The sequence below is a fragment of the Salvia splendens genome, chromosome 2 (assembly GCF_004379255.2).
Source record: "Salvia splendens isolate huo1 chromosome 2, SspV2, whole genome shotgun sequence".
Classification (NCBI taxonomy): Eukaryota; Viridiplantae; Streptophyta; class Magnoliopsida; order Lamiales; family Lamiaceae; genus Salvia; species Salvia splendens.
In genome coordinates, this window is record NC_056033.1 from 11,123,174 (window position 1) to 11,145,842 (window position 22,669).

At 34.7% G+C, this 22,669-nt stretch overlaps 3 protein-coding genes across 5 annotated transcripts; 2 read left to right on the forward strand and 1 right to left on the reverse strand.

The window, feature by feature from the left end:
- Positions 1–1,293: 1,293 nt before the first annotated feature.
- LOC121761160 lies at positions 1,294–4,473 on the forward strand. 3 transcript variants are annotated; one of them, XR_006041946.1, is made up of 5 exons: positions 1,294–1,490; positions 2,017–2,442; positions 3,701–3,947; positions 4,039–4,168; positions 4,247–4,473. XR_006041946.1 is itself a non-coding variant. In XM_042156759.1 (4 exons), the coding sequence occupies exons 1-3, from the start codon at positions 1,449–1,451 to the stop codon at positions 3,932–3,934; spliced, it is 702 nt and encodes a 233-aa protein (XP_042012693.1). In that variant the 5' UTR covers positions 1,294–1,448; the 3' UTR covers positions 3,935–3,947; positions 4,039–4,473. The 3 variants fall into 3 exon arrangements, 2 of the variants coding, with proteins under 2 accessions (XP_042012693.1, XP_042012704.1); XM_042156759.1 differs by having other exon boundaries at positions 4,039–4,473; XM_042156770.1 differs by lacking the exon at positions 4,039–4,168.
- A 279-nt stretch (positions 4,474–4,752) lies between these two features.
- Positions 4,753–14,980, reverse strand: LOC121788022 (cleavage stimulation factor subunit 77-like). Its single transcript, XM_042186874.1, has 23 exons — positions 14,728–14,980; positions 14,575–14,633; positions 14,400–14,462; positions 13,601–13,710; positions 13,320–13,420; positions 12,449–12,510; positions 12,223–12,363; positions 11,782–11,910; positions 11,349–11,395; positions 10,762–10,825; positions 9,855–9,975; positions 9,596–9,654; positions 9,427–9,495; positions 9,044–9,184; positions 8,713–8,777; positions 8,251–8,347; positions 7,917–7,976; positions 7,581–7,733; positions 7,438–7,504; positions 7,005–7,106; positions 6,259–6,399; positions 5,542–5,730; positions 4,753–5,188 (listed from the first exon to the last, which is right to left on the reverse strand). The coding sequence occupies exons 1-23, from the start codon at positions 14,768–14,770 to the stop codon at positions 4,983–4,985; spliced, it is 2,289 nt and encodes a 762-aa protein (XP_042042808.1). The 5' UTR covers positions 14,771–14,980; the 3' UTR covers positions 4,753–4,982.
- A 2,488-nt stretch (positions 14,981–17,468) lies between these two features.
- Positions 17,469–18,839, forward strand: LOC121771857 (transcription factor NIGTH1-like). Its single transcript, XM_042168750.1, has 5 exons — positions 17,469–17,718; positions 17,813–18,003; positions 18,063–18,324; positions 18,393–18,478; positions 18,555–18,839. The coding sequence occupies exons 1-5, from the start codon at positions 17,595–17,597 to the stop codon at positions 18,603–18,605; spliced, it is 714 nt and encodes a 237-aa protein (XP_042024684.1). The 5' UTR covers positions 17,469–17,594; the 3' UTR covers positions 18,606–18,839.
- The last annotated feature ends 3,830 nt before the right edge of the window (positions 18,840–22,669 follow it).

Sequence of the window (22,669 nt, forward strand, 5' to 3'; positions counted from 1 at the left end):
AGCACTTCACAGCATTGTACGATTTTCATAGAATGACCATAACTTTCTCCACAAAACTCCGATTAAGGTGTTCAATGTACCATCGCAAAGCTCTTTTGAAGACGAAGAGAATGGTATGTAGCACGCCCTGATCGGACTTCAGAATTACTGACACAATGAGTTTGAACAGAGGTTGTCGTGCACGACCGTGCCCAGCGGGCCTCTGGACAGCTCCAGAGCTCTCTGGACTCATTTTAGCGACCGCTAGCATGGGTCCAGCGGGCCACTGGGTTGCCCTTCAGCTCCAGCTTCGGAATTTTGACCTTTTATGCATTTTTCAGCTCTATTTTGCACATTTCTCACAAAACACGTCAAAATACCAAAATGGATAAAATATGCAAATAATGGACATGTAATGCAACTTTGAAACTCAAAATGGAGTACAAAATCCGAGCGTATGAGCAAATAAATTCACAAATATGATTAATTCATTTTAATTGTTGGTGTTTATCAAATATTAAAAAAATGAAGTGCAATGAGTTGTAAATATAGAGTATGATTTTTTTTAAAAAAATGGTTAGCCTATCGCTCGCCGCGCAATAGGCGGACATCGATAGGCTAGCAATCGGCTAACGCCTATTGTCCGTGGATGAAAGCTCATCCGTCTTCCGGACGTCCGTCGTGTTAGCCTAACACAATAGCAGACGTCCGCCACGCCATTCTTCGCCTGTGGCAGCGCCACTTCATTTTTTAGCATTAACACCACAAACGCCACTTCATTCCATAATTAACTTAGTATAGATAAGGAGTCAAAACTATTGCTGTATAATGTATTAATTGTATGGTGTAAGAGAGAGATTAGAAAACAAATTAAGAAATGAGAAGCGAATTAATAGGAGAAAAATTGAGGTGGGTGGTCAATTGATAGATTTGGGAGAGAAATAATAAGAAAAAGGAAGATAAAAATTATTTAAAAGTAAAAAATTTGCATGCTTCGATTCCATATTCTGAAATGTTAGTGAATTTAGTGTCAAATTTTGAAAGGATGAATTGAGACTCATATTACCTCCATAAACAATGATGCAAGCTTCCTTTGTCCATCAATAAATGTTAAATTCTGTTATTTTTGTATCTTCGAATAAATGTCTTTTTTTTTGTATTGGTGGACGAAGAAAGTAATAAATAAGAATTGAAGATTATCATATTTTTTTTGTATTGGTGGACGAATAAAGTAATAAATAAAAATTGAAGATTAATTTATCGATTGAATCGTACTCCGTTGTTCCCAAAAAAATAATAAAAATACAGAGGACAAACACACGACTCATCCATCCAAACGGAGCATACCTTATTACCAGAGATCCCTCTAAAAAAACCCTTTTCAGGAAAATAACCAAATAGTTGTTGAAACTATTAAAGGGACTTTGTTTCAGATACCAGTAAATCTTTGGCAGCCTCGCTGAGAAGAAATGGCGCTCAAGCTCAATGCTTCGGCTGTGTACTCACTGCAGGTATTTATTCTATGTTTCCTTGTGTAAATTCGAACCAGCTTTGCCCTTATTGTCTCCTCTCGATGTACGGGAAAATCTTGAAGAATATGTTTCTTCTTTATCAGATTTTTGTCAAAATTTTTATGGAAATTGCCAAATTGTGGGATGTTGGCTTTCAAGTTTTTTTTTTTTTAATCTATTACAGTATCATTTGGTGACTAATCCATTCTTTTGGTTAGTTGTGGAGCTTGTTATTTGTAATTGGCTATTTGGCCATCTTGCTTAGATGGTCTGTGTTTGAGTTTTGAAGATAAATTATATTCTTGTGCTGATATGCTGGCCTTTTGAGATTCTTGAACAGCCAATAAATGACTTACTACATGTGTCCTATAGTTACACAGTTTGCTCACGTCTAGATTTAAAATTTAGTTACACACAACACAAAGAGTTTGTGCTGCTAATTGAACAACCTAGTCTTTTGCTGCACTTTGATTACTCTTACCATTGTCCTAGTAGTCTCACATAACAGTGTCAAATTTGTATGCAGAACCTTCAATTACGTCATAGAAATCACAACTGCTTATGGAGTTTTAAGCCAAACCGATTGTATCAGAATACTGCAAGAACTTCCTGCAGTATGAATATGGCTGCCAACCAGCCTGGTGATCCTAAGAAAATGAGCATCACTCATATTGTGGACAAAGCAAGAAGTTTGTGGGATACTTCTCCTCAGCCGGTCAAGACCTTTCCTTGGAACAGAACATTGAATCATTTCATTCAACTCGTTCTCGACCTTGTCTTGGCAGTTATCAGAATCCTAGCCCTACCTGTATTTTCCATTACATCAATCAGCGAAATATCTTATTGTGCGCATGAAAGGAAGCTATACCTTGTCCCACTTCCGTTTCTAGTTGGTGTCGCTGCAGCTGGGGTGTTACAAAATGCTGCTTTGGAATCGTCTTCATATCTCAAGGTAATTTTTACCCCCATCTTATGTAAAAGTCTTACATTGAATTTTAAATCTGCATACAGAAAATGTAATGCGATGGCTTTGTAAAATTAGATAGGGGTGTTCGCCGATTGGTTTAGTATGGTTTGGCATCAAAACCAAACCAAACCGTAAGACAAGGTTTGATAATCATAGCAAATCAAATCGAATTGCCTCAGTATCAAAACAATTGGTTTGCAGTTTGTATATATTTTTATTTTCCAACATATTAATATGGGTCAGCCTGATAGGATTTAGGATTTTGATTATAAACCATATAGAGATTTTTTAAAAGAGTTATAAACATAAGCTAATGGAGTGTTATATTTTTCGTAGAAATTCAGAAAAATAAGTATTAGGAGTATATACTTCCAATAATAATAATCTTATTATATTGTGGTTCACAGTTTGGTTTGGGCCAGTTAGTATATTTATTAGAAACCAAATTAAACCATAAATCAGTCTAATATTTTTTAAAATTAGTACTCTGTAATATTTTTTTGAAACTGTAAACCAGACCAAACCGTACAAATGTGGTTTGTTTCTGATTTTATTTATAGTTTAAATCAAATTGTGAATACCCCTAATGAAAATGCTTGTATGCGTGTGAAGAAAACCAAGTTATGGACCGGATACATATACATGGGACTGTGATGCTAAGAGGGTGGATGTCCATGATTGTTTACGTGAGAAATACATAGTACCTTCCAGTCCAAAAGGGAACTTTCCCTGTAGTGTAGAGTGGAATAATAAACTTGTTTTCATACAAATGGGAATGGAAAATAAATTTTTGGGCTGAGTCCAAGAATGTCTAAAAGTGTTTTCTGTTGGACTATATGTAAACTACTTGCTCCAGAAAGTGATATAATGGCTGTGGAAGTTAAACGGGTGCTCATCTTTTGATTTTGCTTCTGTTTAGCATGTGAGGAAATAAAGGAGTACAATTGGTCTGCATAGTTATTTATTTATGATGGGTGCTGGAAACAATCAAGTGCCATAGTATTATGCCAACAACTCCAGGGCTAACATTAAACTATTAAGACAGTGTAACAGTATTATAGCAGATCACAGGCACTGATTTTTATGAACACGAAACATTTTCTTTGGTTTTGGTCTAAATTTTTGACGCGGTATTGTAAGTGGATAATTTTTTGGGGGCCGTTTGTGTTCCAGTTTCATGTGACTGCTATTCAATGTGTTCTAAATATGTTTCTTTCTGTATTGTTTTTTATTCAAATCGCAGTATGCAGAAGTACCGTGGCATCTTATTGCTCTTCTGATATTCTTTGCACTGCTCAAGTTTCCTGGCCCTTATTACCCATATTGGGGTCGTATATTCATTCCACACATGGCAAACGGAGCAATTTTGAGGACATTGTGGTTCTTGTTTCTGTGGTTCCGGAAGCCCCAAAAGGCAGCAGAAAATAACCATGCCAACTCTGTAGTCGACAATCCTGAAGCAGACAAGGTCTTGTAGCATCGTAAAATAGGTAATGCCCACAAATCTTGGCATATATTTTGATGTTCTTTAAATTCCTTCAACTGGAAAACATGACCGTAGAATTACTCTCTCATGACCAGATTCTGTTCTTACTGTTGCCCGTGCATCCAGTCCGTGGATATCATCATGAAACATGTCTCTAATTGAAGTTAAAGCTGGTGTTTTGATTTGTGAATAAGCATCTCTGTGCATATTTTCAACTATCTTTATGTATATATTCAATAGGTATTTATTCTACGTTGGAGGGTATGGACAAGTCTTCATTTTTATTTCTGGAATTTTACACAGGTGTAGATGCAGTTTAGCCCTTCGGCCATCAGCTCAACTACTTGGAAGAGGTTTAGGTTTTACCCATATGTTTGATATTATTTCAAGACTCTTTTACTTTTTTCTCTCTGTATTCTCGAGTGGTTGCAACATAATACCAAAGTAGTAGTACAATTTGTATGCCATTCAACTCTAGTCTGACATTGTTTTATAATTTAAAATCCTGAATAAATCATAAAAATTATCTATTTTTACTTTCCATCTAGCTTGATTAACTAATTTTGATAAATAAACTAACAATTAAATTAGATGACGGTGTCACATTAAGTATACTGATTATGAACCAGTCAAGTAAAAAGATTGTGCGCCTTTCTGAGACTCTTGTGTATGGAATTTCAGTTCTAAGGAAATTTTAATTACTTATGCAAAACTAATATTTTAGGACATTCAGATCATGTTGATTTTACAATTTTATAGAATTGAAGACTAGAAACAACACTAAACACCAGAATCCATAAATGAAAATATGTTCATCGCAAGGGAGAATAGTAGTTTTCATTAAAATTAACAGTGAATAATAAACTACAATTAAAATCCTTCAATCAATCCATCTAATTTTACATACAAGGCACGGAACTAGCTAATAAGAAAAAAATTTGTTTCTATACTAACCACCCACCCTACAGGCAAATGAGCACATCTGGAACAATTTCTAACAATAATATACAAACAACAACAATTTGTAACTTATAAACCATCAACCCGAACTTCCAGAGAAATCGCCTGAAAATCCACTCCCATATGATGCAGAGCCACCAGTTCGCGAACTAGTTCCACCAGTACGAGAACTAGCCCCGCCAGTACGAGAACTAGCCCCAAGCGCTTTCTGCAGTTGCCGTATCTTGAAAGCATCTTTAGGTAATGGTTGGCTTTGGATAGTAGACGTGTCATCATCATCTTGCCCTAACAAGATACAATCATATCTTAATCAGCATACCAACTTGTTTCAATTTTTAATTACTGGAGTTCCATGAATGGGGTAGTAAAAACACCATACAACATTCAGCAACCTAAAGAGTAATCAAACTCAATTCCTCCCCAACTCTACGGGAAAAATGATAATGTAGTCCTGCTATACTTTTCTGTACAAGTTCAATTAAATAACTAACAGTTCTAGTACAGTTCTATAGATTACATCGATCTCTAAACAGGGAAACATTTTTAACTATGCAAAAGATCATGATATATAAGTTATAACAAGGAATTATATGATACATTAGCACAACAGAACATGAAAGAAAGAAATAGTAACATACTCTCCATTCCTTTTCTTTTTCCAGCTTGTCTGTCTCTTGTTTGTCTTAATTTGCTTGAACCAGATGCATCACTGGCACTTGGAACAGGTCCAGATGGCAATTGTTGAGGTGCACTGGGTTTTGCACTAGCTGGTGGTATGTTGCTTTGCAAACATATGGATATTACAAAATCAACATCGGGAGATGGACCTAAAAAGCAGCATGAGAAATTGGTCTGTGACGTAGATTCTTTTACACAGAATTCTGTTAGGTCAGTATTTAGTTATAGTCCAGCTTCTAGATTGAAGTTTGGCAAGTTACAAGCACAATTCGGCTAATAAAAGCTCGTTTAATTAAATACGGAATTTTTATTTGATGTACAACTCATTTGTTTTACTTTAATAGTAGGCTATACATTGCTTAACTAGTTAGCCTTGTTTTTATTTTAAATAGAATAGAAACTAATGAGTTTTAGTTTAATTAAGTATTTTATTAGGGTAAAACTAATTTGATCTTTTATAAAAAATGATGAAAATTTAAATGTACATACATATTTAGAAAGCTTGTTTTGGCTTTGACTAAATAGTTGAAAGAGCCTTAAAGAAGTTAGATGAATAAGCATAGCTTGATTCTATAATGAACAAGTCAAGCTTGAGTAGGAGTCGTCTATGAGAGGAACAAAACACAAACTGTGACAAAACCAATGCTGAACTCAGCGGGAAAGGTTCAGATAGTTACCTTCAACGGCTGGCAAATTTGATACAAAGACTGCCAATGTTGGAGGTAAGGATTTCAGTGTATCATTGATTGTGGCTGCTCCTCCACTAATGCCATTTGGCAATGTGCTTGAAACACCTGCTACCACCGGGGTTGTGATCCCTGGAAGGTTTGCATTGTGAAACTTAACAGCAAAGAAGCTTATCTAATATTCTCATTCAAAAAGTATAATCGCTCGGGCAATAATTAATTCAATCAGTAAAGCACATATTTCTTATAAATATGTCATGTTCTTGAATGGTATATATAAGATGAGAATGAGATATGGCTGCAATGATCACAAGTGCTTCAGACATAAGCCAAATCAGTATTACATGGTTCCACCAGATAAAGATCTGACTCCTTTTTCTAGAATTACTTAAGCAAGAAGGATATACCAGAATATCCATATTTACAACACCCTGTTCTGAACCTAAAAACTATCATAACTCAGAAGTCCCATTTTTCTATCACGACTTTGAGCATATGTCAATATTAGGCGCTCACTCGTCAATAATGGGAAACAGGAAAGAGATTAGAAAAGAACTATTGAGATTAAATACCATCTACAAATGATGTTGTAGAGGTAGCAGGACCATTTAGCTCATATGATAACCAAATACATATAACTTTCAAGCTATTTGTTTTCAAAAGTTTATGCAAGGACATATACTAAACTATCTATCAATGGTTCAGATCAACTACAGCAAGAAATAAAATGTACATACCAGGCTTTTGTCCAGGAGCATAAATCACCATTCTTGATACATCTGGATAAACAACCTTGCCAGAAACATTTGAATTAATCGGAACTTCTGGTGTAGTCCGATCTGCATTCAGAACAGAAACAGATTGTGAAAGTCGAAGGGAAAATGTACCCTAATATAGTACTCCCTCCGTCCCCCATTAATTGGCACCGTTTGACTTTGCACTGGTTTTAAGAAATGTAGTGGAAAGTGGGTGGAAAAAGTTAGTTGAATTTGGGTCCTACTTTTATATAGTTTTAATTTTATAATAAAATGTACGTGGAATGAGTTAGTAGGATGTGGAGTCCATTACCAAAGCAGTAAAAAATAATAGTGCCAATTAATTGGGGACGAACGAAAAAGGAAATTGGTGCCAATTAATGGGGGACTGAGCGAGTACAAGTAACAACAATACCTGCAGAGCTAGGTCCATTTACAGGAGTAGGATTTTCAATCTTCTTATTGACACCTCTAAAGAGCCACTACAAGCAGCCCATATGACAGTTATAATTCACTCAAACATTATTCAGGTTAGAGGGAGGGACCAAAAGTAAGTACCTCTTGCCGAGATAAATGATCCAAGTCCTTCGTTGAGCAAGGCCACAGATCCATGAAACTATACCGCGAAATGACATCTTGCAGAGAATTTTCTAAAATTGATTCTCCATTCTCAGTCATACGGCATAAAGCTTCTTTCCTCCTTTGCTCAACCTAGTACAGAGAAAACCAGTGAACAGTGAACACATTACTTCCAACAGATAGGTCAAAAATGTTCAGAGTCGGTACTAAACTCGATTGAGGTCACATAGCATTTTGTGATGTCAAGCTGCGAGAATCCATGAAAGAAAGAACCAATAATCAACCACATACTAGAATGAATAATGACAAATCTACCTTTAACATGCTGGTAAGATCTCCATACGTCTGCTCAAATTGGGCAAATCTTTTCCAAACCTACAGTGAAGTAAATATATAACTTTACAATTTAAAAGTGGAACAGTAACAATCCTATATATTTTGCAATTCGAGTCAAGTAAGTGTGAAAAACAAAAGGCAAAAAAAAAAAGACTTAAATACTTATGATATATCACATCTGAATATCTAATTGACAGGAACAGCATCATAGTTTATACTATTTCCAAGATTTTTATAGCATCTGAATACATAGTAATATCTAACTTATAACAACGATCTACACAAACAGCAGAACATAGCTCAAACAGTGCACCTCAACAGATTCATCAGGTGGAAGTGAGCTCAAAGCACGCTCAAACAAAGCACGGATATTTCTATCATCGTTCAAGCGGCACAAGAAATCAGCATATCTGCATTGTAAATAAAATTTGATATCATGTAAGTTGTGTTTAGCAACATTACCCTCAATATTGACAGTATGAAAAGCCTCACAGAGAACAAGGAGTTGGAATATGATAAATATGGAGTTGGAATCATACAAGAATTGAAAAAACAAGGAGGTTAAATTACTTGTGTTACATGACTCGCATCTCCATGCAGAGATGGGTTACTTATATTACAATTGCTCTAACAGCAGCCACAGCAATCAATACAGCATTTTACTAGAATTATCACCACAATTATTACAACTACAATAACAAATGTCTATGAATATCAAGGATCTCCGAGATAAGAAATGCAGATAGTATCATACTGACTTTAAAGAGGTACTCACTCAAGAATGTAGCTGGGTTCATGCATAAAACGTTTGAGACCTGCTTCAAATATGTTGTGTGCAAGCTGCAAAAGAGTTGCATAAAACACATAACATGAATGTGCAAAAACATAATTTAAAGAAAACCCCAATTTCTTTTCAAGTAGAAAGATTGAAAGGATTTATGACAGCTATGTAACACCATTTCTGTAGTATTTTTTGTTAGAGAAAACTTGATTATCATGTTATCGTATATCTCTGAGCAAGTAACACCCTTAAATAAAGAAAATGGTCCTCTGTTTATATTCAGCATTAACAGATCAATCCCAGAAACACGTAGAAACTAAATCACCTTTGCATCTTTATCCAGACAGAATGCCATCATTGCATATGCAACATAAACATGGTAGGTGCAGTTCGGAGATTTACGGGCATCCAGAAAGTATTTGCGAGCAGCTTCAACTCCTTCAGTCCTCCTTAAGAATCGTATAAACTGCAGAGCAGACAGCAGAAACAATTTACAAATCCAACCACCATTAGAGTTCGGATCGCTCTAACCACTCGAGGATTAAATATAACTGCAGCATCCTTTACAATTCCATGTCCATCTATTAGTTGTATTCTGTTTCTGATAATATTAGATTGCTCTTCAGCAGATACCAGTAATGTGAGTTTTCACTTCTGATTTTTGAACAACTTTTGTACTGCAAATGCAGCCAGAACAAAATTTTATACCTGGATGTGAGATAATGCTGTTGCATTCACGCCATCTCCAAGAAGACTTTCATACACTTTTTTTGCCACCTGGACAAAAAGAAAGCATCGAAATTATAAAAATTATTTCTCCTAGATGATTAATCTTAATGTCTGATCTGAAGGAAACAACCTCAAGTCAGAATAGTACCTGAGCTGCTCCACGAGTCTCCTCTAGCTCAGCATAGGCATACTTAAGCATACCTGAATCTACAACAACAGTAAAGAAATTATTAAGGAAACTAAGGAATAAAAATCAGTGAGTAATGGGATCAGATAGGGAAGAAGATACTACAGTTCAAAACAGAAGAGCAGCTATACCAAAAAAATCGATCGAGACAACCAAAATAAAAATATAGAGAAGAATAGATATTTGAGAAGACATAATCTATCAGCTTATGGATATATACCAGGAAGAGCCTTCAGTGCGCGTTGAAAAACTTTAATAGCTGAGTCTTGAGAACCATTTATGGCATGCCACATGGCATAGTCATACCATATATCAGGGTAATGATACAAGTACATGAGGCACTAGCACCAAAACAAACGTGTGAGCACTTTCTCTTAGCTATCTATTTTTTCATATCAGTTATCTTAGAGTGACCACTACACATAAATCAGAAGCTAAGACAAAAAAAACCTCAACATCAAAGCCACCATTCTAATGGTTCATGCATATAATGGAAACTGAATCACTAAATGTGATGGATGAGAAACTAATTTGAAGAACCGAAGGTTGCAAATCCCAGGAAATCCAAATAAATCCACAACAGGGGAGCATGGACAAAACGTAAGTGCAACCATTTAGATATTTTTTACAGGTAATGCTGAGGATTAAGAGAGGCCTGCAATCGTCATACTTTTGACATGTTGATCATTAAATAGCTGTGCTTATTATGCATTACTTCAGCATTGAAACAATCTAACTGTAAATCCCCAACAAACATAATTTACAAAACATAAATGGGATTCATTTCTAGTGTGCCTTTGGAAAATTTGCAATTTAGCCTAAAACTTTTAATTTTAACAATTTTATCCACAAGATTATGTAGTGTTGGCATACTAATACAAAATAAAAAAATCCATCCAAATTGAGCATGCACCCGTTGACAGGAGGCCTCATGGATAAATTTGATTGGAGAACATATGACGTTTCTTTGAGGTTCTAGTTTAACTAACATACAAATAGCTGTAGAAGGTCCAACTTTAAACAATGCAGCATAAAACATCTCATGGAACATCAACATACAAGAAACTGCTAAAACACAAATTCAAAAATGAAATCCCATTAAATAGTAGTAGTAGTTCTTTCAGTACCTGTTCATACGCAAATGTTATCCTTTTATTTGCTGAAACATTGTCAATTCTCTGTGGATTACCTCTGTGAAGAAGTCAACATAGTTAACTAAGTAAACCGGTGAACTTAGCCCATAAAAAAAATATTCACAAACGATGTATTTTTGGAAAACAACAAAGACATCAAGAGAGGAAAAATGATCTAAAACAATACATCAGGTGTACTTTCTTGTGCCAATGAAGAAATTGGTAATAAGAAAATTATTTCTTCTTCAAGTTACATATACTATAATCCGTCCGTCTTTGAAAAATAAAATTTTTGAAACGGCACGAGTTTTAATGCACACTTGGTAAAGTTAGGGAGAAATAGAAAGAAAAAGTGACTGAAGTATTGTTAGTAAAAAATGGGTACTCCCACCTCATTAAAGAGAGAAAAGTTTCCTAAAATAAAAGGTTTCTAATTTTAAGGGACATACCAAAACGGAAATGGCTTATATTTTGAAGGACGGAGGGAGTATGTTATATGCCAATACTGTAGTAATACATATTTTGTGATGCTTTCACTCATAAGAGAAACATAAGTACATAACAGTGACAGGGATACCTACTTCTCAAAACTTAATAACTTTTTCCAGGCCACCCATTGCATTTCCTCCTGTAAAATAAACAGTGTATTGTTACAAAAATAGTAATGCAAAAAAAATGATACCATTTTATTGTCTTGATAAATGAACCGGGTAAGACAATATTCTATCAGATGTTGTCCGTCCCCTATCTGAATATCAAACAAGAAACTGAGTAGAGAGTCTAGTGACTCAGTCCAAGTTAAACTGAATAAATATGTCAGGTCAGAGACTCCTCAAAAAAACATTTAGTACTTATTGCTTCTTGTATATGCACATACAGTATCTAAAGCGGCTTATGCAATTGACATATATTTTCTTGAAGCTGTTATCAGTAAAACCAGTAATTCAGAAGGTATAGCCACAAAGAAATTTAAATAAGAATACTCCACTTCTATCTAAATGGGTCAAAGAATACCTTAGGAGTACCAGAAGGAGGAACAGCAAGCATATTCCAGTCAATTTCATCAACATATTTCTTACGTTCTCGGTAAACAGCCCTTGCACTGTTATATTTTGGTTGATATTCAGTCACCAACCCTTTTGCCTACAATGTACTTCAATAATCAGCTCGGAAGTAAACGTATCGCTCAGATCATTATATATAGTGATACTATCAGCTACCATGGCAAAGATAACAGATTATATTTCTAGCTGAAACTAAAGAAAACCAATGAAGATCTTCTGCTCATAGTTAGAGGTTTATCTAGTAGTAAGACGCATATAAGTCATCAAATGAAGGATAGAATGATATCACAAACTTTTTTCCCAAATTCCCACAAATAGTTCTTTAAAAAACACTTTAAATGAAAAAACATAAGTTCTAACAGTAAAAAAAATATCAGAAGCAGAGTTCTACCAGTGCACGGCTCACTGAATTCTCGAAATTCTCGTACTCTCTCCAAAGTTGTTCAACATGATGAGTAGGCATAACAATAGCCCTCTGGTATAGTTTACGTATGGTAGTCATCCGCTGCGACTCTTCTAAAGTTGTTTGTGCCTGCTCCATCATATTTTATGAAAAGAATTATAAGATTAGAAAGGTTGATTGACACAACAGCAACCAGTCATACAGTCTAACTTACAGGTAGTGATTTTAAATATGCAACATACTCCATCCATACAGGGCCAGATGCTATATCCGATCCTGTCATTGAAATTCTTACATTTAGGAAACTATTGGAACTACCCATAATTCAACAAGCTTCAAAATCAAGTACTTCCTCCGTCCCAATAAATATGAAACATTGGGTTTCCGGCACGGGATTTTATGTAGTGTTGTTTTGTGAGTTAATGAAGAGAGAGGAAAAAGTAGAGATGGTGTTGTTTCCATTGAAGAAAACGTTTCATTTTTAATGGGACAACTCAAAAAGGAAAACTTTTCATTTTAAATGGGACATAGGGTGTATGACTTAAAGCAAAAAATGAAGGCCACAAATATGCAGCAACAGAAATAAATCATCCAGCCTCAGTGACATAATTTACACAATTTGTATAGGTTAAGCCTTTAAGGGTCAAAAGGCTTTTTACTATTATGACAACTAAAGCAGTCAATTCAAAGCTTTGTTATTGCAATTAGGAATTTAGTACAAATAAAAGGGATCTGATTTCAATAAAAACAAATAGACAATACTAAGTGGTGAAGAGGACTTGATAATTTGGAGGGTAAACTTCATTCAGATGTGCGTGTTTGCACATATATACATATATATATATATATACAGAGAGAGAGAAGCTGAAAATCTCTAAAATCATGATTACCATAGACAAATGAGTCATTAAAACTAGGTCACATCAAAACTGCAAATCTTCTACATTGTCAATTTGGCATACCCAGAAGTTTTACCAAACGGTTAATTATAATTATAGCAAAATACAGGTGGAGGTAGTGAAAAAATGTGTGGACACACGCATGTGTGAGATGGATACAAAGATAAGCACTGCAGGATGACTAACCAACATAGTTAAGCATAAATTCAAAAGCTTTCTTTGTCTCTTCTTGACCCTCTATTCCCTTCTTATCATTAACTTTCCTTATGAAGCGAATGTAGCAGCGCCTGCATAGAAATTGTGGAAGCAAGCAAGGGTTCAGGTTTCAACAAGACTAAAGCATGGAAAGACAGATAGAAGAGAGAGATATTATGAGTACTAAACTCTACACTATAACTCAGGACAGTGAACCTAAATCAAACACATAACTGAAAACAAAAGACTTCAGCAAGTTGTAGAAAATATACCAAAGAGGAACTTGCAAGCAATTCAAAAGACAACGGCTAAAAACTTGTTTTGTTGCTTCATCATTGTTGCTGGCCATGAGAGCCTCAACATATTGCTTCCAGTATTTTGCCTAAAACAGGAATTTAAATAAGCAATGAAAACCAGTGATAGTGGATAAAAAGATTATCTGGACAAAGTTACATGCATTGAGCAATCAGAACAGCAATGTTATCAATGACACAGAGTACAAATTGGAGGGAAGAAACATGCGTGAGTATGTGAAGGACTTCTTAGATGTGACTTACTATCAGAAATAGGCACACAAACCTAGATTCATTAAGTCAGAAATTTAATTAAACTTTATCTACGGTATTAAGTTAAAATTATAGGAACATTTTCTAGGCTCTTCACAAACAGTAAAAGCAACCCACCAATGTGGCTGGTTTTAGATCTCCTAAGAAAAATTATACTCTGAAAAACTAAAGAAGTTCTTGACATCTTATAAACTTCTTCACTTGCACAATGTGATTCAGCATATGGCATGATAAACTAAAATGCACTGTCAAATGTCACACAACTGAAGAACTTCAAGATTATATCCTTATTTAACATAATATAGCCAGGCATGCATCTAGCATCTATCAAAAAAGTTACAGATATGATCCATCACACCCTTGCACAAAATAAGACCCGACACAATTGTGGTAATATAGTATAGCTACCCAATACCCAAACGAAGAAACACCAACACAGCCAGATAAAAAAAAAGGAAAGTAAATAAAGAGAATTTAGAGTTCAAGTCCCACAACATGTGCTTACCGAAGTGGGGAAATTGGCCAGAAGATGCTCATATATGGGCACTGCATCTGACATTGGCAACCGCTGCATAAACAAGATATACATTCATAAATAATCTGCACAGATAGTCATACGAATCCAAAGGGCAAAAACACACGCCAACTAAAAGATGATGATTGAATAAAATTAGGAGTACCAGTGCCTCATTAGCAAGCTTTTCAGCAGCTTCGACGTTAAGCTTATCTGCATTCCCATCTTGGTGATCAAGAAAACAATTTTGTTAAACATTACAACAGGCAAAAACATAAATTTTGGGATACGTAATTGAAGAGGAACGGAAAAAAAGTACCAGAAAGAGAGAGAGAGTTCGTTTGTGCTGTCTCAGTGGCCATGAGCCCCAAATTATGACGATGAAACACTACAACTCAAAGCCATAAATAATTAATTTGGGGTTAGATAAGACAGTGCCACCAGATCCAAAATCGGCGGCGGCAGTGGGTGGTGGAAGAAAGTTCCGGTGGTGATCCGGAATCACGTTTTGGCAACTGAACAGAGGCAGGATAATATAGCAAAGGTCAATCAAAATTATTTACAGGTCTGATTTTATTTAATTTTGGAAATAATCTAGCCATTTTAATTACTCTTATATGGAAAGGAAAATCCCGCCTTTCTATTTCGAGACATCTGGGACTTTTTATCTAGACCCAGCTCATATTTTATTTTGATTTGGACAATTACATACCTATCACATTTTTTCTTACTACTCCTACTATATGTTGATCTATTAAATCAAATAAAGAACACTACACGATTGATAGATTATCTATTTTCGGAAATAAAATGCAAGTGGTTGTTTGGTGCAATTTGGTGTATTAGACGAGCTGCATTCTATGACTTACATAACATCTATTGTACTTCTTCTTTCTTGTTAGAAAACAAATTAAATGGTATGCCTATTTAAAAAATTGACTATGTATAAAATCTTATTATGAATAGAAATGAATAGAGTAATGGGTAACATGCTTCCTATCTTCTTTTTCTTCTTAACATGTTTGGCTAATAAATTAACATTCCATTTTGATCCGTGACATTTGTAAATTTGCAATTGAACGTGATATCATCAAGATAATAGTATAGGTCATGCAGATGATGAATCGAAATATAGTTGCTACACCGAAAACGTGCAAAGCGAGATTATTTTATTAATTGCCATATTATTGATAAATCATTATTCGTGAAGACCTCTCTAACCATATAGGCATATACCAAATATTATTTTTGGTATAGAAAACTTCTCCAATTATACTAAAAACCCAAACTCATTTTGCATTTTTCTACACAATTACTAAATATGGGTGTGTAATGTAGCCATGCAAAATTTTATGAGACATATATTTAAAATTGGTATAAAATTTAAATTTTATGTAGATAATTGAAGATTACTTTGGTGTGATATATTTTTTAAAATGAGTTTAAGTTTGAGTTTGATGTAAATATTAGAAATGGCCTAATATATTACTCCCTCGTCCCTAAAATTTTGTCACATTTTTCCATTTCTGTCTGTCCCACAAAATTTGTCACATTTCACTTTTTACTATTTTTGGTAATGGACCCCGCACTCCACTAACTTATGGTCATTCACATTTTATTATAAAACTAATACTTTAAAAGTATGACCCACGTTCCACCAATTTTTTCAACTCATTTTTCATTATATTTCTTAAAATTCGTGTCAGGTCAAACTATAACAAAATTTGGGAGACTTAGGGAATAGTAAAATACTCAAATAAAAGTACAAGTTACATTGGAGAATTTTTTTGGTCCACCTTTATTTTTAGAAATACTACGGGAAAACATGCAATGGGCAAGGATTCTCTATTGTGGATGAAACACAGCAGAGGGTGCTGTGCCACCGAAACGACGTCGTTCTTCAGTTTTACCCATTAGTTCCACTTTTTAATGTATTACAAATCTACTGCTCAAGTATTCTTCCATTAAATTAATATATAAAGCTCATGTAACAATTTCCAATTTTCCATACGCCTTCTTGTTTTGTCCCCTTCCAGAATAACTTCTTACAAACTATTTAAATTGATTCTCACCCCCAAAATTACCGGGGTTCTTTTTAGGAGTGCTATATATTTTTAATACTTCTATATTTAGAAGTATTTCAAATTCAAACCTTTACTTTGATTTACTTCTAAAATGATGGAGTACTGTATATTAGTAGTAAATTCTTATATTTATGGGGAAAATCAAAATTTTAAAACAATCACCATCATATGTCTATCATTTATGAAGAAGATAATTCAAAATAGCATATCTAATCCTAAATAATCACTCAAATATTTTTTTATAAGATTTTAAGTGAACTATAATTCAAAATAAAATGGTTTATGCTGCAAAATTAGAAATACAAGTGGTAAGGACTAAGGAGTGTAAATTTAAAATTTTGTTTTTCCTACACAATGAATTCCCTATTTTCACTTAAATTCTTTGTTAAAATGTTACTCCATATATTTCATTTTTTATTCTTTAAACATATAGATTGATCTTCATAATAGATAGCATTTCATTTAGAAGTATCTAAAACATAATAAAAGATTAGGTTTCATGATTAAAGGATCAATTAGTGAAATCATAATAGTTCATAAAAGTATTTTACACATTACTATCATTGTTAATATTTTTTAAAACATAATAGTTCTATTGATAAAATGAAACTAAAGCAAAAAAGGTGATGGAAGAAAAAATAAGAAATGAAACAAAAGAAGCTGTAAAGAAATTGTTACATGTATTAAATTAGTGGAAGAATAATTGAGCATTAGATTGGATATTAAAATAAAATTAAAGGACAAAAGGTGATGGAAGAAACTATACTGGAAGTGGAACAAAAAGGTAAAAATATAAGGAAAGAAAGAAAAGAAGAAGGCGTATAGAAATTGTTACATGAGCTTTATTATATATTAAAATGAAACTAATGGGTAAAAGGTCAAAACGGTGTCGTTTTGGGGCACAGCTGAGCAGAGAATCATGCTAGACTATAAATATGCGACGAGTTGAAAAGGACCTATTCCAGTTCATTTGTTAGTTTCAAAACTCGTCGTTGTTCAACAGAATTTTCTCGCTCCATCTCCCTCTACTTTCTCTCTCTGTATAAGAATCTTCTTGTTAATCGCGCAGGGAGTCACCTTCGATTGCAGTCCTCCGTCGAGGATGGATAGCGGAACCGACAAGATTTCGGAGCTCGATAAGTACGTGAATCAGCTGCAAGATGAGATGAAGACGGTCGATGCTTTCAAACATGAGCTCCCTCTCAGCATGATGCTCCTCAATGATGGTATGAATATTCATGAAACTGAATTGTCAAGAATAGGGTTTTAAATTTCGATATCTCGTTTCTCTACTTCTTCTGATGACCGGTTTAATTGCAGCGATTACGATATTGAATGCTGAGAAAATGCGGTGCCAGAAGGAACCGATTCTGAAAGAGTTCATACCGTTGAAGAAAAGTAGCCCCGGCGACAAGGATGAGAAAATCGGCGAAACAGACATTGTTGACAGGAGAGAGAAAATGAGTTGGATGAGTCTTGTGCAGTTATGGAACAGCGGTAGCAATGAAAAGGTAACTGCATCGTCGTTTCTTTAAATTCGAGTTGATTGCTTATTTTTGACGATGAACAGAGAGAGGAAGAATCAGTTGATCGTGCGGCGGTGGAAAGCAGCAGGGCAGCGGGAACCAGTGATTTAACGGTTGGAAAAGAGGGCAGGGATGACTTTCAGTGGCTTTCTCTTGGGATAAAGAATTCGATGGAGGATGATTTTAGCGCCAAATCTGGTTCCAACACTCAAACGGCCGAAATTGTCAGGAAGCAGCGGCGGTGCTGGTCGCCGGAGCTCCATGGCCGGTTTCTTGGCGCCCTGGAACAGCTCGGAGGCGCCCAAGGTCTGATGAATTCCATAATTTTTCGTCGAGATTGGATTAGTTGATTAGATCTGACTTGAATTTTGCAGCTGCAACTCCTAAACAGATCAGAGAGATTATGCAAGCCGATGGGCGGCTCACCATCACCAAAGACGAAGTGAAGAGTCATTTGCAGGTGCGATTTTGTCAGTCCAACTATATATTATGTGAATTAATTAATGTTCAAATTTCTTAATGCGTTCACATTTCAGAATTACCGGCTTCGCAACAAAGACGACGACGGCGGCGGCGAGCCACACTAGTCACATACCGCGATGTATAGAGAGAAGCATACTAGAGTTCTGCAGATACTGTCGACACAGGCTTTTTGATTTGTTAGGAAACTCATATCTCTATCAAATTCCTCTACGTTTTCATCTTTCAATATTAGGAGGAACTTCTTCAATTTTATTGATCCATACGTATTATTCTTGGATGAAAAGTCCTGTGTTTAAGGCATCCTACTCCATTAACGAGATTGCACTGAAGACTTGTCACTACGAATGTTATTTTCAATATTTGTTAGGGTAAGAATGTGTTGAAATATATTTTAGTATATGATTATATAAGTTATGTTGGCCCTAAAAGTTAGACTTCAATATATTATTTAATTTTAACTATAGAAATTTATTCCTCTTTTGATTGAATAAGCAGTTACTGTAAATGACTTTTTAAAAATTATTTACTACATTTTTTCATAATAATATCGATATTAAAAAAAACAGAAAAAATTAAGGAGTAGTACTATTTAACTTTATTAAAACATAAAGATTACATTAATTTTCTTCAAAGCTCTCATAAATTATTGTAAAAAAAACAAACACTCCAAAATTTCGACAATGATTATTTAAATATAAAATCGTAATCCGAAAATGAACCCCTATCAAGAGGCTAAAAAATCGGATGAGGCCATGTTTGTGAATCCGATATTTAAAGCAAAAATTTGGTTTTTGTTGAACTCTTCTCAACTCACAATATTTCCCACAATTATCAATCTTGAAGATGTTTTTACTTTTTAGCACATGAATGATGATGAATGATTGCTACAAATTTTGCATATGATCAATGTATTAAGCTACATGTAATCAATGTATTAAGCTGCATTATAATTTATATTATAATTTATAAGCAAAGTAATGTAGCGTGAAATCAACTGTCGTGTTTGGTAGAGGTATTTGATACTACGTTCTACCGAAGGTCATGGTGGGTGCACAATTGTGGGTCAAGGTCGTTGCACAACTGTGGCATACGGTCTATGCACCACAGTGGGACTTGGGAGTGACATGAAGCCCCTACTATACAAATTCAATCAACTAAGAGCATCATTAACTCCGGCCAGGTTTCACGCCCCAAGTCCCCTCCACATCATCATTCCTCTACAGTTGCGGCCCAGACCCTAACTGCTCTAACCCTGCAGGCCACAACCCGGGCCGCAACTAATAAATGACACTATTCACAACTTCGACATATTTTACGTGTAAAAATTGAAAACGTTGAACAATTATAACACCAAAAATTCATTCTTAATTCCAAAATAATAAATTATAAACTAAAAAACTAAAAATTATAATATAAAAAATGCACAAAAAATTAAAAATTAGAAAATTGATGTCGCCCCTCTCCCTCTCCCTCTTCTTCATCTTCCTCCCTCTTCTTCCTCTTCCGAACTGTAAAAATTCAGAAATTGGTGAACAGTAGCGGCCCGAACCCCCTCCAACCGAAAGCTCCATCGCCCGCCAGGCCGGATCCCGGGACCGTCCCCAGACCGCAACTGCGGCCTCGGGACCGGCCTGGGCCGGAACTCCGTCGCCTCCAACGTGCATCTCGGGTCGGGACTCGCGATTTGCGGTCCGGCCCCTTGCGTTAATGATGCCCTAAAGTAAAAGTAAGCAGTATTGGGAAGTAAATTTGAAATCTAAAATCAAACCCATCTCATTTCAATGGATCCATAAGTTTTAGTCCAGACATCCCAGGTTATTTATGATGATTAAATAATCTTTTATTTATGTGACAAATTATTTAATCGTCAATTATTATAATGATATGTCTTGAGTAAATATTCTTTTATAGGTAAACGAATTTAACTCAATGCAATAACATGCTCCATCCATTCACTAAAAATAAAAATAATTAAAATGACACGTATTTTAATACAAAATTGGTAAAGTAAGAGAGTAATATAAAGAAAAATGTGTTAGTTGAAAATGAGTCACACCTCATTAGAGATAATTAAATTTTTTAAAAAGAAAAGTTTTTATTTTAAAGGAACGAGCCAAAAAGAAAAAAATTTCTATTTTTAAAGGATAAAGAGATTATAGGAGTATACTTAGATCTCGTTTGATAGCTATAATTCACCAAGATAATTATTATTTATCATGAATCTACGTGTTGTTTGGTATACAAAATAAATTAACTACAATCCCATGTTATTTTTCATTTCGGATACACCCGTACTCTTTTTCACGTTTTAAAAGGATAATTGAACCAATAGAAAAACGGGGTAGGTTAATTTATCTCTATTAAAAATTAAAGAAAGATAATTTAGTTTAATACTTAGTTACCCTCAATTAAATGTAATTTACTTTGTAAAAATCATACATGCATTAGGGGTGTGCATTCGGTTTTCCGAACCGAACCGAACCGAAAAATCGAATTTTTCCTAAAATCGAAACTAAACCGAACCGAACTAACCGAAAACCGAACTATGAAAACCGAATTAGATCGAAAAATCGAAATTATTTAAAAAAACTGAAAATATATAAAATATTAAAAAAAACAAAGAGACACTAATATGGTTACATTACTAGAGGAATGATGTGGTACATACCTTATGTGGGCTCCTTGTATGAGCACCACTCACGTTTGACGCACGTTTAGAGTTGTTCGTTTCAATTTATATATTTAGTTTGATTCTAATACATAAAAAAATGTTATTGCAATTTTTAATTTCACAAAATTCATAAAAATCAAAGCTTAATTTGTTGTTTTATTAATTTGTTTGAAATTATAGAGAAAACAAGCAAATCAAGCTTTGATTTTTATGAATTTTGTGAAATTAAAAATTGTAGTAACATTTTTTAATGTATTAGAATCAAACTAAATATATAAATCGAAACGAACAGCTCTAAACGTGCGTCAAACGTGAGTGGAGAGTGGTGCTCATATAAGAAGCTCACAAGGTAGGTAGCATCTCATTCCTCTACATTACTATAATCTATATTTAAATAAAGGCCTAACCACTTAATTTATATACTCCATAACACAACAAACCGTATAAAATATAAGTAAAATGATCTTGAATTAAAAAATTCTAAAATATTCATAAATGGAAGAGAAAGAAATATTAAAAGATCTAGATTGAAGAAATCCACAAATTTTGGTGGAAAATCTCGAACACTCAAATAAATATTAGAGGTGTTTTTTGTGATTCATATAGATATACAAGAACAAATATGATATTAAGTCATAAACACACACACACACATAAAACGTGTGGAGCAGCTGGAACAGTGTAGGAGGAATTTTGAGAGAAGTGAGAACAATGGAGAAGAGGAGGCTCCCCGTCGAAGCGTGAAGGCGTGGAGCCGTTGGGATTCACGGGATGGAGAAGAGGAGACGACGTCGTGGAAGCGTGAAGGTGTGGAGGAGAAGAGAAATGGTGATTTCAGATTTTGGGGTAATGAAATCGGAGGCAGAGGGAGTCCTTTCAATTCTCAAGTAATAGTATGCATTAGGGTTAGGTTTTTTAAGTTAAATATATATTATATATTATAAAATATATAATATGTTAAAAATTTCGGTTTTTTTTTCGGTCCGAACCGAACTGAACCGAAATATTTTTGAATTTGAAACTGAATCGAACCGAACCGAAAAACTAAAACAAAACGAACCGAATTTTAAAATTCGGTTTGGATCGGTACGGATTTTCAGGTTTCGGTTTTTTTCTCACCTCTATGTATTATGCTTTGGAATTAAATACAAGATGAAGAAGGAGACGCAGGTGGAGACGCAGGGCTTAGATATCGGCGGCACTGAACAAGATGAAGAAGGAGACGCAGGTGGAGGTGGAGGAAAAGCTGGCCGATGGTGGAAGAAGATTGAGGCCGAGCTGCAGAGGCGCTTGCTAGCCTTGAGAAGCATATATATATATATGCATACCATACAATATATACTCCCTCTATTTTTAAAAATAGAAACTATGGCAAATGACACGTGTTTTGATAAAATGAGAGAAAGAAAGAAAATAAGAGAGAAAGAAAGTGGATACAATGAGAGAAAGAAAGAGAAAAAAGTAGTGAAATTAATGTTAATGAATTTTAGGGTCAAA